We start from the raw sequence: 15584 nt of genomic DNA, 5'->3' as shown, positions 1-15584 counted from the left end.
GCCTGTTAAATTTGTCATTATGCTCTTCTCTAATCTTTTTAGTTTCCTCTATTACATCTTCTGCCTTTTGCTTGATTTCCTTCCTAATTTCTTGACGAGTTGTGTATATTAATCTTTTGTATTCTTCCTCCAGTAATTCCAAGAAGTTTTCCTCCTCTGGAAAATTTCTGGATTCTTTATTTTGGGAGCTTGCTGAAGCCATCATGGATTGCCTCTTTATGTGATTTGATGTTGACTGTTGTCTCTGAGCCATCAGTATGTTATCATATTTATTTTATGTTTGCTTACTGTGCCCTAGCTTGTTGTTTTATTTTGATATTCCCAAATAGGCTGCTCGTATGAGCTAGTTTGATTATTGGCACCTTTGAAGCTCTAATGTCCTGTCACTAGGTGGTTAGATCTGTTCTAGGTATGTGAGCTCAGGAGCCCGCCCACTCCTTCTGAATGGATTCAGCTCAGGTACCATGGTAGATAGCCACCAAGTGTGTGGTATAGGCTCTCACTTACAGTCCTAGACAGGCATGGGTGATTGGTGTAGGCACAGGCATCTCGCTGCAGCAGAGGGACACACTCTGACAGCTGCCCCCGAGTGTCCAGGAGGTAGGTGTGTCCCTGTTCCCTAGAGCGCATAGGTGGGTGGGTTTTGCAGCAGGACTGTGAGCACCTAATGCTGTTGGCTGTAAGTACTGGAGGACACCTCTTATTCATGGGCCCCTATCGCAGATGGCTAGGTAGCATGGGTGGAGCTACCAGTCCTCAGGCCCCTGATGTGTGTAGGTGAAGACCCTGCTTAATGGACAGAGCAGTGTCAAATGTCAAGAACCTGCCACTTCACAGCTGAAACAGTTGAAATTAGACTTCCGGTATATACCCTGTTGTACTGTGGTAATGAGGGCCTATGCTGTTGAAATGGGCCCACACAAGTTCATGCAGGTGGAAAGGCACTCAGAGTCTGTGGATCCCTTATGCCTGTGGCTAGGCAAAGGAGCTGTGCCTACCCTGGGTTCCTGGCTTAGGGGAGTTGGCAGTTAATTTTTTCCTGTTTTTTAATTCGTTCACTCTCCAAGGCAGAGAATGGCTCAGGTCGTGTGACAGATCCTACTTCCTGCCCAGGGGACTCGGCAGTTGCCTAAGCCGGTCCGGGACCCAGTGCAGAGCAGGGAGCGGGGAGGTAAATGGGAGAGAGGTTTTTCCCTAAGTGGGGTGTTTTTGATCCGCACAGTAGGCCATATGCAAGTACTTATCTTTCACTGATGAGGGCTGCTTCTCACTGGTTCTGGGTGGCCATGTAGACTCTCTGTCGCTGGGTCTTTCCCAGTGCGGAAAGCGTGCCTTTTGAGCACCGCTGCTTGCCTACCTCACCATTCACCCCCGAGCTGATCAGGCCTGAAGGGCTGAGGCTCTCACTGGGTCAGGTCTGGCAACTCCTCTCTGCTTCCGAACCGTCTCTCCCTCCTCCTGCCACTCAGTGCACTTCTTCAACTCTGCCTTTGATATTCAGGGTTCCCAGATTGCCATATATAATTGATTCACTTGTTTTTTCGGGTCTTTGTTGTAAGAGGGTCCACCAGAAGCATCTGACTACTCTGCTGTCTTGGCCCCGCCCTGTCATTTGAATGCTTAACTGCTGCTTCCATGGGCGTTGATTGTGGATCCAACTAAAATGAAATCCTTGACAACTTCAGTATTTTCTCTTTTTATCATGATGTCGCTTGTTGGTCTAGTTGTGGGGATTTTTTTCTTTATATTGAGTTATAATCCATATGGAAGGCTGTGGTCTTTGATCTTCATCAGTAAGTGCCTCAAGTCCTCTTCACTGTCAGCAAGCAAGGTTGTTTCATCTGCATATCGCAGGTTGTTAATGAGTCTTCCTCCAATCCTGATGCCCCGTTGTTCTTCATATAGTCCAGCTTTTTTTTGCTGAGCGTACAGATTAATAAGTATGGTGAAAGGATACAACCCTGACTCACACCTTTCCTGATTTTAAACCATGGAATATCCCCTTGTTTTGTTCAAATGACTGCTTCTTGGTCTATGTACAGGTTCCTCATGAACACAATTAAGTGTTCAGGAATTGCCTTTGTTCACAATGTTATCCATAATTTATTATGATCCACACAGTCGAATGCCTTTGCGTAGTCAATAAAACACAGGTAAACATCTTTCTAGTTATTCTCTGCTTTCAGCGAAGATCCATCTGACATCAGCAGTGATTTCCCTCATTCCATGTCTTCTTCTGAATCTAGCTTGAATTTCTGGCAGTTCCCTGTCATTGTACTGCTGTAACTGCTTTTGAATGATCTTCAGCAAAATTTTACTTTCATGTGATATTAATGATATTGTTTGATAATTTCCACATTCAGTTGGATCACCTTTTTTTGGAATAGGCACAAATATGGATTTTTTCCAGTTGGTTGGCCAGGTAACTGTCTTACAGATTTCTTACATAGAAAAGTAAGCACCTCCAGTGCTGCATCCGTTTGTTGAAACAGCATAATTGGTGTTCCATCACTTCCTGGAGCCTTGGATTTTCACCAATACCTTCAGTGCAGCTTGGACTTCTTCCTTTAGTACCATTGGTTCTTGATCGTATGCTGTCTCCTGAAATGGTTGAACATCAACCAGTTCTTTTTGGTACAGTGACTCTGTATATTCCTTCCATCTTCTCTTGATGCTTCCTGCATTGTTCAGTAGTTTGCCCATAGAATCCATCAGTATTGCAACTTGAGGCTTGAATTTTTTCTTCAGTTCTTTCAGCTTGAGAAGTGCCAAGCATGTTCTTCACTTTTGGTTTTCTAACTCCAGGTCTTTGCACATTTCATTATAATACTTTACTTTGTCTTCTTGATCCACCCTTTGAAATCTTCTGTTCAGCTCTTTTACTACATTATTTCTTCCATGTATATATATGGATGTATATACTTACATGTACAGTTCCATACTGCCAGCAGTAGTACAGAGCCTGATTCATGCAGCATCCATCACTGGACAGTGAGGAAGACAGGAAATATGTGTCCTGGCCCATCTCTGCCCCAATCTAACCAGATAGTTTCATGCAGCCAGAGATGCAACATAGTGTATCCCCTCACAGATGCCACAGAGATAGACTGTTTGCAACTGATGGTGGCATCATACATGGTTTTATTTTTAACTTTATCTTCTTGCATTGTTTGTGAGCTATCCTAATCCTTTCTGGTAGATATTTGCAAATCAATAAAATTAAATGGACTAAACTGTTCTTCCTCTGGTGCAGAGGAAAAGAGGAACTGCTTCCTGGCCCATCCTCTTATGTGTTCTAAATGACATTTCTTCCCATCTCCTCTCAACCCTGAATCCACCAAATGTTCTCCTTACTTCCTAGGACAAAGTTATTTATCCTTCAAACTTCTGAGGAAACTCATTTGTCAAATCCAGTAGTAAGGATACCTATCTTTGTAGACTTTTTTGGTAGTTGAATGAAGCAGTGCATAAAGTGCTCGCCAGCGTGCCTGCTGAGAGTGAGCAAACAGCAGTGTTAGCAGCTTGTACTCTATTTGGGCTCCCCCATTCATTAGGCTCATTCTTCTCATCCTATAAACAAACATGCCTAAGTTTCTTCTGTCCCCAGAACACTTAACATACTCCTCCCCTCACTTTGATTCTCCTCTATCTACTACTCTCTCTACTTCCTTTCATAGCTAGGCACTTTCAGAGTATCGTCTAATAATGTGGATTGGAGGAAGCCAGGCACAAAAGAGAATATATGGTATAATTCCATTTATATGAAGTTAAGAACAGCCAGAATTGATCAATGAGGGCAGAAGTCAGAATGTAGTTACCTCATGGGCGGGGGATGGTTTTGACTGAGAAAGGGCAAGAGGGAGCCTTCGGGAGGCTGGAATTATTTTCTATTTTGATCTAGGTGGTTACATAAGTGTATACATAGTAAAAATTCATTAAGCTGTAGTCTTGAAATGTGGGCTCTTTAGAAGAAGGGCTCCTACACCTTCCTTCACCACCTGTCACCTCTGCAGATCTCCCCTACCACTCACCACCCACTGAAGCATGTTCCTTCTTGGTCACTGATTGTTTCCACACATTTGAATCTTTATATGACTCTTGACCTCCCAGTGCCACTGAACACTAGTGACTGCATCTTCTTTTCTGAAATCCCTCCTTGGAGCTAGAAACCTCTCCCTCCTGGTGACCCTACCTCTGGCTCCTCCTTAGTTTCCTTCATGACTCCCTGTCTCTTTATCAACCCCTGACATGCAGCTGTTTGTGTAATGCTAAAACGTCATAGTAATTTGGCTTTGCTGGGTGTAGCGTACCTCCCCAGCATAGCAACACAGATAGCCCTCTGTAAAGCTGTGGCTTCCTCTCACATGGGATAATGATTATTACATGGTGATCTGGACTATATTAAATCAGGAACATCAGCCTCAGCTATGTATGCTTCCTTCTTCGAGCTCTGTGTGGTGGTCAAAGGACGTGAAGTCATATCCATGCTCAAAAGAACTGCAGATTTTCACTGGAGACACAAGACCCACATGGAACAAGAGCACATGCTTATTGTTGAATTATCCACTGTAGGTATGCTTCAGAAGTTGAGAGCAAGGGGTCAGAGACTGAAGTGTGCCTAAAACCTTTTCTCCCATATCTGCTTGCTTAACCTCCTTCTAGCCTATGCTCACATCCTACCTTCTTTCTCAGTGAAGCCCTATTGTGTACTGGAGCCACCCCTCAGCACTCCAGATCCCATATTCCCTACTCCACTTTTTTCCTATAGCACTCACCATCTCCAACACCACCATATAATTAACTGATTCATTACGTAGATTGTTTATAGTTTGTTTACCTTACTAGACTGTAGGTTCCATAGGGCAAGGATGTTTGTTTTGTCCCCTGACCTATATCACATGCCTACAACAGTACTTAGTACTGTAGTAAGTAATAAATTATTTGTTGAATTATCTGAATGACTGTTAAAATCAAAATAAACAAAAGGAAAGCCTGAGGCTTAAAAGGGTGGCATCACCCTACATCACCCCTCCTCCCTCACCAAGCACAGCCTTCTCCAGATCCACTCTGCCCTCTCGAGGGCTGCCTTTGATGGTCAAGATTGTCCCAGGACCCTATGCCCCAGGGGCAACCAGGAGTCACCTTGACACTGTCTGCAGCTGGTTTGGTTACTGGTCCCCTGTCATTGGGTATCCACAGCAGACCAGCATGAGCTCTGTGCAGTTGGCAGCCTAGGCACATTCTTTGAAATAAATGTGAATGTTCCATGTTAGGAGATGAGAGATGTGTGTCAGTTGTAGTTGGGTTGTCATCCCCAGTGTTAGGGATCCTCTCGTTTTGTTCTAGATTTGTTAGCCAGTCGATTCATTTGTTGAGTTGGAAAATAAATACAAATCAGAGCTCAGGCAGTGAGGAAACTATATGTTTTTGTGTCTCTCTTCAGAACACATGTATGTTTCTGCACTCACCTCTTCTCCCCTTTCAGGGTGAAAAGGCTGATAGCTTTTACATCATAGAGTCTGGTGAAGTGAGCATCTTGATTAAAAGTAAGGTGAGTTTATGTGTGATGGTATCGGTTTTGCCAGTGAAGATCCAGATGCCAGGTGTACGCACAGAAAGTTTGAGTGTTTGCTTTAAATAATGTGAAGTGCGTTTGATATACCAAAACCATCATTGCTATGTGAGATATGTGACTGACAAAGATCCATGATTAAGCCCATCCTTTGATAGAGATTTAGTATATTTTTTCTTGTTCCAACTGCCTTTGCTTTTGTTACTCAGATAATTTAATTAATGATATAAGAAATATTGGTCTACAAATCAATAAGAAAAACAATCTAATATAAAGTGGGAAAATTACATAATAATAAAACTACAAATGGCCAGTAAAGATGAAAACAGCTTCCTTTTCTGAGCACTGCCAAGGCATGCCTCTAGGACAGTTAATATTATGGCCATCTGATGGTTAGGGAGGCCTACAGGCTGATGACCTGTGGGTGGAAGGAGTGGTTCTCACCAGTAAATCCATCATCCCTGTTTCAGATTTTTTGGAAGATTGTAGAATTTTTTAAAATACTGAGTTTTATATAATACTAAATCAACCTGATGTGAAGCCTTTTGCAGAATATATTTAGTAAAAGTTAATAAGAACGAAGAGTGATTAGAGAAATATGATTACTATAAGATAGGTTGATTTTTCATTATCCAGCTGCCTGTAACAAAGTGATGCTTAGAGACTGAGAATAATTCTTATTAATAAATCTGAAATAATTTTTTACTTAAATTGTTGCTTAGTTTAGCAGATGGATTTGTAAAATAATAACAAACTCCAGATATTATTTAACAAGGAGAGAGGCAAATAATACTTAAAAAGAAAATGTGTTAACTGTGATGTGCTGCCCGAGAAAGGCACAGTCCTGAATAAAAAAGAAGTAACCCAGGGTTGTGACTTATGACCTAAGAGAAGCTTTGATGTTATTTACAAAGAAATAGTAAAAGACCTTGTCTTTTCCCCTGTACCTCAGAGGTCGGCATCTCCTAAAACAAGAATATTACATATTTATAAAATCTTCCAAAGAAAATGGTCTGCACCTCACCTTAGCCATTACCTGGAAAGTGTTAGGACTCAGGTGAAGCCCCGGGTACAGGCCAACTCCTCTGATTAAACCAGACCACTGAAAGTAGCCCATGCAGTTGAGAAGGTACAGTTAGAGTCTCTGTAAGGTGAGTCATGCTGCATGTACTGAGAAGAGAATACATGTGTGTGCAATTGGACATTCTCAGCTACAATTCTGGAGTCAGCCCAGGTCATGTTCTCTTCTTTCTCTAGACTAAAGCAAACAAGGATGGTGGGAACCAGGAGGTCGAGATCGCCCGCTGTCATAAGGGGCAGTACTTTGGAGAGCTTGCACTGGTCACCAACAAACCCAGAGCTGCTTCAGCTTATGCAGTAGGAGATGTCAAATGCTTAGGTAAGAAAAATTTTTTATGCATTAATACTTTTTTTCTCTAGTGTGCAGTATTTTTTCTTTGTCAGCAAACCTTGACTTATTCTGCCAGCTCTCACTCACATCTAAGCCTGGACAGTTTGTGTGACCAACCAGAAATGTGTTCTTTTAGCAAACATTCCTGAGCATTGACTACAGCCTGTGAGCAAGACAGACCCACAGGTCCCCTGGCCATGTGAGAAAAGCAGTAATGGAGGCAGGTGCCCAAGACTATGGGGAGTGGGGAAGAACAGGTACTGCTGGACGCTACAAAGTCTTACAGGTCCTTGAAAACTTAAGATGACACAGTCCTGCTGTATTCATTAAGAATCATCCTTCCATTTTCTAAGTACTGAGTATCCCAAAGTCTAATCTACTATAACGTGAATGAGTGTATTAGGAAAATGTTTGCATGAAAGAAATGACTTGAATTGTTGCTGTAGAATTCATTTTCTCCCGCACTTTTTAACAATGCAGTTATGGATGTACAAGCGTTTGAGAGACTGCTGGGGCCCTGCATGGACATCATGAAGAGGAACATCTCACACTATGAAGAACAGCTGGTGAAGATGTTTGGCTCCAGCATGGATCTGAATGACCCCATGCAGTAGGTGTGCCACATCCCAGAGCCTTCTCAGTGTGACACCAAAACCCTCTGGTCAGCCACAGAACACAAACGGAAAACATACACGATAGAATCGTTCCTGCTGTTGCTGCCACCGCTGCCTTGCTGTGGCCATGGGCATTTAGAAAACTTGAAAGTCAGCACTAAAGGATGAGCAGAGGTTCAACCCACACCTCCACTTTGCTTCTGAAAGTCCATTATTAGACTGTTTGTAATGATTATTCCAACCCTGTTTTCACATCTTTGGTTCAGAATGGCATGTCTCTCCAACAATTTAAGTGCCTGATACAAAGTCCAAAGTGTAAACATCCTCCTTTCCCTGTCTTGCTGCTACTGTTGCTTTTGGAAGTTACCACAAAGTCTGCAGAAACCTGTGGTGCAACTGTAGACACCCTCCTCCAACCTTTCTCAAGGGAGGAAATGTTAGTAGCCTTGGATCTCCTCATTTGTCCTTTGAGAAAGTCCACATTTGTTCACCATTGTAGCCATTGCTTTTACAGTAGAAAATGGCGGCAGATATGATGGAGACCTGTGGTCCTGTGGCTTTGTGATGTCTGCTGTGTGCAGCTGTCTCCAGATGTGTGCAACTGGTCTCCACGTGATCACTCCAAAGCCACGGTGATGCTTAGGGAAAGGCCTTGCCCAGGCAGGGCTCAGCAGGTCAGCACCCCAGAGCAAACTAATCCATCGGTGGGACCCACATTAGAGCGGAAAATTTGGGTTTGGCACATTTTACAGGTAGCAGAGAACCAGGAAAGGTTTTCTAGGTTGGGTATTTTGTTTGTTTGTTTGTTTTTTGGTAGATTTTGTTTTGCTTTGTTTTTTTAACCTCTGTGCAGTTTGCATGAATTAATTCTTGTCCGTTTATGAGGAGCCAGGGTCTGGTGGTGCCAGCGTTTTATCCGACCCAAATGCTTTCCTGGGCAACTCCTGCCATCTCTTGTTTCCAGTTGCCCCTACCAGCTAATGGCAGTGTGCCAGCAAGAAGTTGTGCTACAAAAAGAGCCCTTTCCTTCTAGTCCGGAGTTGTTGCATTGTTTTGTTGTTGAACCATCAATTTTTAAACTCTTTAAAGAGAAAGAAGCTATTTTTTTGAAATTAAGAAAAAATATTTCTCTATTTAGGGAATTCCCCTTGGACATATTCATATATGTGGAGTTTGTCAACTGATTCACCATTAATCCTAAAGATCAACTATATTTGTTAGTTTTCAAAAAGTGGCATCATTTACAATTTCATAGAATTACTGCAAAGGCTTTTATAATTGATATGTTGGAATATTTGGGGTTCCAGTTGTTAATCGCAGAGGAAGGTAATTTAGCTAGTATTTAAAGATTTTTTTAACTTTTTATTTATATCAGCTAGAATTCTGATGAATTATCTTAATTAACTAGTTATATTTCAGTATGAAAGTTTTTTTTTTTTTTCTTCTTCAGAATGACTTAGAATAAGATGCTGCAAGAGATCCTAGGAGCAGTGTGAAATTTGCATAAAGATAAATTTAGATGTCATGGCCAAGTTTATATTAAATCAAGAGGCCCTTTCCAGTACGATTTTTTTTTACTTGTATAACTCAATAAATCCCTAAGCGAGTACGAACTGGGGCTTGAGTCATTCTGTTGTAGATAATGACAGAGCTCACATGGTCACCTTCCAGTGTCCACATAAGCTAGGCCCTCTGCTTTTGCCACGAACACAATGGCTGAGAGATTTCCAGAGTGGGTGTTGCACCCCAGCCTTGGTAATTCTCCCTTTTCTTGTGCTCTGTGAAGGTAAAGCAGAAGGACCCTTTGTGGACTGCCCTGAGTAGCCTGCGTTGCAGCCACTGCAGTGTGAATTGTGAAAGGTTGTGACTAATAACTCCAAAACAGGCAGCTAGCACTGGGAAAGGCTGTGTGGTAATCACACATTTTCCCAAGGCTCTTCTTTTCTATAGTTTTGTTTTATTATCAAATAAATCCAGAAAGAAGTTCTTGGACTTCAACAGGTAAGAACCACACCTGTTTTTTGCAAAGGTACATGGGGTTTCAGGAGTTACACAGAGGTCCAGCCCCAGACTGTATGTGGCCTCTGTTTGAATGCCAAGCAGATGTCCCTTCCCCATGTCACATACCAGCATTAGTTAAGGTTGGCTGTGACTCTGTGCCATTGTCACTCCAGCAGGCTGCTAGGGATGGGCCTTTTCATCCCACCTTCTCACACTTCCCAGTCTAGTCTTTCCCTTCACAAAGCCCTCCTTGACACCCCTGCCTCAGTGATGGTTGCTGTTTTCCAGAGTGGAGTTGAGTTTGAATCCTTCTGCTCCAACTATAGGTTGACATATGGATTAGTAGTCCAGACCCTCACTGCATACAGGGCCCCCGGGGGTCTCGCTTGAGAAAGGGAGACTTTGAAGGGACCAGTGTGAGTGAAATAGGACACAGCCATTACTAGGGCCCCAGGAGCTTGACTAAGGTCTACTCGGCTGTGGTGTCCACGTAGTGTCAGGGCAAGCCCTGCACCGATGGTTGAGCCTCACAGAGCGGAGCGTGTGTTGGGAACAGAGCCCTTTGTTAATTGTTTTATATTGTTCTCTTCTGTGGTTTAGAGCTTCATGCCCTCTTTTTTGGCTTTGCTGTTTATTTTGGATGGTGGAGAATGTTCTCAAGAGCCTTGAGGTCCAACCCACAGTATTGTCCTTCCTTCTGGCCCCCAGCTTATCCCATCCACTCTCTTCTCTTGATTGTCTTCTTTGAAGGAAGGGTTCTTGTGCTTTTTGTCCTCTTAGCTGGTAGTCCTTTGATATATAATTGTGTTATATATCATTGTTACGGATTCTCCGAGCTTTTCTTTGAGCAGTTTAATGAGTGAGCTGAGCAGCAAAGTGGGCAAGCCAGGAGAGGTCATGCTTATCCTCTGACTGCCCAGATTCTCTGCTCACAACAGTGGAGAAGTTGGTGAGAGGTGTTGCTGGTGCCCAGCAGCACCCTGGGCTGACAGCATTTTCATGTCATGTAACAGCGTGCAAACAATCTTCTCTCATTTAGAAAAAGGAAAAGAGCAAATTTGCACAGAGAGAAAAAGACTCACGAATGTCATCTTTTATCTTTTGTTTTTGGTTGGTTAATGTTGGAATTTTTGTTTGACAAGCACTTGTAACCTAGTCTTGCCACGCTACAAGTTGTTTTGGTTTTTCACTGCAGTTACCTCTTGTTCCTCCTGTCTTGACTGCTGACGTTCCTCAGTGATTCTAATGTCTATTTTATGGGAAGCAGCCTTCCCACGGGTTTCCTTTTGCACACTGCAGGGCTATCTTTATACTAAAAAAAATAAAAAAAAAAAAAAAAAAAAAGAGGGAAAAGACAATCACCAACATTAAATAATGGGGGAATTTCAGAAAACCATTTAGAACACCTTGAGCAAAAGGTAGATTCCTCATTGTTTTCTTAAGCTCGTTGTAATAAAAAATCTAATTCAGCATCATTGTGCTACCTCAAAGGCAGAAGTGTTTAAGGTCTTTTCTGGTCCTGAGTTCTACGCATAGTGTTTAAAATGTCTTTCAATTGGAATTATTTTTTAAATCATTGGGGAGAATCTTATTTTAACCTGTTTTAACATTTGTATTTTAATCTTAGAAGAATAAGTGATTGGAAAGTGATCAATTCTTGCTCTGTAGTATTGAACATATAATTAAAAGACATTAAGAATTGAATCGTTGTTTGCCATAAGATTGGGTTTTTTAAAAGGAAACTCTAGGGCTCGGCTTCACTCTTGGTTAATAAAGGCTGACAAATCATACCTGACTTTCCAGTGCAGCTTGTGTTGTGTGTCTGTCTTCTCATTTCAGGACTCCAGGCCATCACAGCCCTCATCTGGCCTATATACTGTTGGGATTGGGGTATAAGCCCTTGAAAATTAAGGAGGCAGCCTGGGCGAGGTATTTGAGTTGTTGGGGATGGTGTGCAAGGGCATTCAATACATCCCTTGTCATGGGTTGAGGCCCAGCAGAAAACATCTCCTGTCTGACAGTATTACTTATATCACGTCCTTCAGTGTAGCATGGCAAAAACCAAAACCAGCAAGGACTCTCTGACAGCCCACTGTACCTTCAGTTTCTTTCCAGGTGACCAAAGAAAACTCATTCTATGGGCAAAACCATGTTCCAGTGTAATCTTGCCCTCATCTGGGCAGAGATGCCTGCCTGTGCAAAAGGGCCAAGTGGCAGATGAGCATATAAAAATATGTCCTGGGCCCAAGAAACTGGTACCTGAACCCACTACAAGCTAAATTGGCCTTGTTTTGAAATTTTAAAACTTAAATGTTTTTAAACTTTTGTGGTTTTTGTGGTGGTGTTGCTGTGACCTCAAGAAGTCCTACGACACCACTCAAAAATAAGACAAAGATATAAACAGACACCGCACCAAAGAGGATATTCAAATGGCCAGCAGACACATGAAAAGATGGTCAACATCATTAGCCATCAGAGAAATGCAAATCAAAACCACAAGGAAATGCCATTTCATTCCTCTATATATACTGTTGGGATTGGGGTATAAGCCCTTGAAAATTAAGGAGGCTAAGACTTAAAAAACAGAAAATAACAAGTGTTGGGAGAGAATATGGAGAAACTGGAGCCTTCATCCTCTGCTGGTGGGAACGCAAAATGATACAGCTGTTGCAAAAAACAGTCTGGTGGTTCCTAAAAAGACCAGAGGTAGAGCTGCCATATGAGCAAGCACTTCCACTCCTAGGTATATATACTCTAGAGATCTAATAGAAGTGACACCAACAGACACATGCACACCTATGTTCATTGCAGTACTATTCACCATAGCAAAAAGATGAAAACAACCTAAGAACCCATCGACAGATGAATGGATAACTGAAATGTGGTACATACATAAATGAAATACTGCTCAGCAATACCGAAAAGTGAGTTCCCGAAACATCAAGTCAAACTTGAGGACATTTTGTTGAGCGAAATAAGTGAGTCACAAAAAAAAAAACAAATATTGCATGTTTTTGCTTTTATGAAATGACATGTACAGGTAAATGGACAGAAACTAATGTTCATTAGTGGTTACCAGGGGTGGGGAGAGGGCAGAGAAAGAGGCATACTCCCTAGATAGTAGTCACTTTTAGTTTGTAGAAATGGGAAAGGTGACACTGAATATGGGTGCAGTTTGCACAGCATGACTGATGTAACTGATGTCAATAAGCTGTACATAGGAAAAAGGGATGAATGGGCAATTGCTACGTTGCACATGGTTTTGCAACAATAACAAAAACGAAAAGGGTAAGGTACAGATGTTGATACTAATTAGACATAACCAATCACCTCATGAGATTAATTCTCTTTGGGGGCTTAGGGCCGTGGTCTTGGGGGACAATCCAGTCAATTGGCAAAAGTTTATGTTCTGCCTCCCAGTATGATGAGTAGTGTCTGAGGTCTTAAAAGCTTACGAGTGGCTATCTAAGATAAAACTATTGGTCTTTATTCTTCTGGAACAAAAGAGAAGGAAACCCAAGAATTAGAGAAAGAACTGGACTATAGGACTAATTATCTACGTGAACCACTGCCTCTCCCACACTGAGACCAGAAGAACTAGATGGTGTTCAGCTATCACTACTAAACATTCTGATCAGGAACGCAATAGATGAATCCTGATAAAAAAGGAGAAAAACGTGGAACAGGACTTCAAGTTCTTAAAGAATCCAGACTTAGTGGACGTATTAAGGCTGGAGGAGTCCCCAAGACTATGGCTTTGAGTTGCTATTCGAACTTGGATTTGAAACTCCCCTGTAGTCACCTTTAAACTAAGTTAACATTTTTGGTAATGGGAAAGTAGCACCGAATGTGAGTGAAGTACACCACAGCTTGACCAAAGTAAATGATGCCACTAAGAAAACACAAGAGATACCAAACATAACTAAAAATGCACACCAGCAGAAAATGAACTAGATAAATGGGACCTCCTAAAAATTAAACATTCATGCTCACCAAGGCTTCTCCAAAAGCATAAAAAGAACCTACAGATTGGGAAAAAATTTTTAGCTATGATATGTCCAACAAGTGTCTAATCTCTAAAATTTATAGAAAACTTCAACACCTCCACAATAAAAAGACAATCCAATTTAAAAATGGGCAAAGGATATGAACAGACACTTCACCAAAGAAGACATTCAGGCAGCTAACAAACATGAAGAAATACTTGATCATTAGCAATTAGAGAGATGCAAATCGAAACTGTGTTGAGATACCATCTTACCCTGAAAATACTGGCACTGATCAAAAAACAAATGTTGGCAAGGTTGTGGGGAGATTGGAACTCTTATTCACTGCTGGTGGGAATGTAAAATGGTACGACTGCTATGGAAAACGGTCTGGCACTTCCTCAAAATGCTAGAAATAGAAATACCATATGATCCAGTAATCCCACTCCTAGGTATATACCCTAAAGAAATAAAAACTGTGACATGAATAGACATATGTACACCTATGTTCATTGCAGCATTATTCACAATAGCAAAAAGATGGAAACAACCTAAGTGCCCAGCAGCAGATGAATGGATTAACTGTGGTACATAGACACAATGGAATACTACGCAACGATAAAGAAGAATGAAGAATCTGTGAAACATCTCACAGCGTGGATGAATTTGCAGGACATTATGCTGAGCGAAACAAGTCAGTCACAAAAGGATAAATATTGTATGAGACCACTATTGTAAAGTAACAGAAGGTTTACACAAAGAAAAAAAAAATTCTTTGTTGGTTACCAGGGATGGTGGGAGTGGGAGTTACCAAAGAGAAGACACATGTTAATACTGGTGAAGGGAAAGGCAATGACCAAGTCAAGAGAGGACACTGAGAGGAATGTGGGAATGAAGGGCAACTATGGTAAGTACTTGTCTTAGTTATCTAGTGCTGCTATAACAGAAATACCACAAGGAATGGCTTTAACAAACAAATTTATTCTCTCACAGTCTGGAGACTAGAAGGGCAAATTCAGTGTGCCAGCTCCAGGGGAAGGCTTTCTCTCTCTGTTGGCTCTGGAGGAATGTCCTTGTCATCAATCTTCCCTGGTCGAGGAGCTTCTCAGCGCAGAGACCCAGGGTCCAAAGGACATGCTGTGCTCTTGGCTCTTGGTTCTTGGTGGTATGAGGTCCCCATCTCTCTGCTTGCTTCTTTCTGTTATATCTCAAAAGAGATTGATTTAAGACACAGCCTAATCTTATAGATTGAGTTCTGCCTCATTAACATAACTGCTGCTAACCCACCTCATCAACATCATAGAGATAGGATTTACAACACACAGGAAAATCATATCAGATGACATAATTGTCGACAATCACACAATACTGGGAAGCATGGCCTAGCCAAGTTGATACACATTTTTGGGGGACACAATTCAATCCATGATACTACTATAGCATAGACAATCCTGCAACAATAGTATTAACAAATAATAATTTACAAATGGATACATAGATAGATATGCCAAGAGATGTGGAAGGGTGGAAGGGAGCACACCCACCTGCAGATACAGGGTTAGTGGTGAATATCTCTACATACATGACTGCAGGTGCTCCTCATATATTTATGTAGACAATAGAGCACACACGGGACAGAGTCAAGGAAACCTCGTAGACATAACCAAATACCTCAGGATAAAGTTTGTAGGCTCAAAGGCAAAGGACCATAGACTCGGGACATCTAGTCCATTGGCACCACATAGTTCATAAAGACAATGTTCTGTATCCTGCTTTGGTGAGTAGCATCAGGTCTTAAAAACTTGTGAGTGGACACTACAGGGGAAGTCAGCACAACTGGACTAAACAAAAGCTAAGAAATTTCCTGAATACAGTCAAACACTTTGAGGGACAGAGTAGCAGGGGTAGGGATCTGGGGACCATGCTTTTAGGGGACATCTAGGTCAATTGGCATAATAAAGCTTATTAAGAAAATGTTCTGCATCCTACTTCAGTGAGTG

At 41.8% G+C, this 15584-nt stretch overlaps 1 protein-coding gene across 1 annotated transcript in view; it reads left to right on the top strand.

The window, feature by feature from the left end:
- The window catches only part of PRKAR2A (protein kinase cAMP-dependent type II regulatory subunit alpha), a 111764-nt gene extending 100813 nt beyond the window's left edge, over positions 1-10951 (top strand). The window contains exons 9-11 of the mRNA XM_004368504.2: positions 5486-5551; positions 6830-6971; positions 7464-10951. Of these exons, the coding sequence (XP_004368561.1) occupies positions 5486-5551; positions 6830-6971; positions 7464-7597 (342 nt within the window). The 3' untranslated portion in view covers positions 7598-10951. The remainder of the gene's footprint in view (positions 1-5485; positions 5552-6829; positions 6972-7463) is intronic.
- The last annotated feature ends 4633 nt before the right edge of the window (positions 10952-15584 follow it).

Source organism: Trichechus manatus, unplaced genomic scaffold (genome assembly GCF_000243295.1).
Source record: "Trichechus manatus latirostris isolate Lorelei unplaced genomic scaffold, TriManLat1.0 scaffold00001, whole genome shotgun sequence".
Classification (NCBI taxonomy): Eukaryota; Metazoa; Chordata; class Mammalia; order Sirenia; family Trichechidae; genus Trichechus; species Trichechus manatus.
The sequence above is the reverse complement of the archived record's forward strand: the minus strand, read 5'-3'. Positions and strand labels throughout refer to the sequence as shown.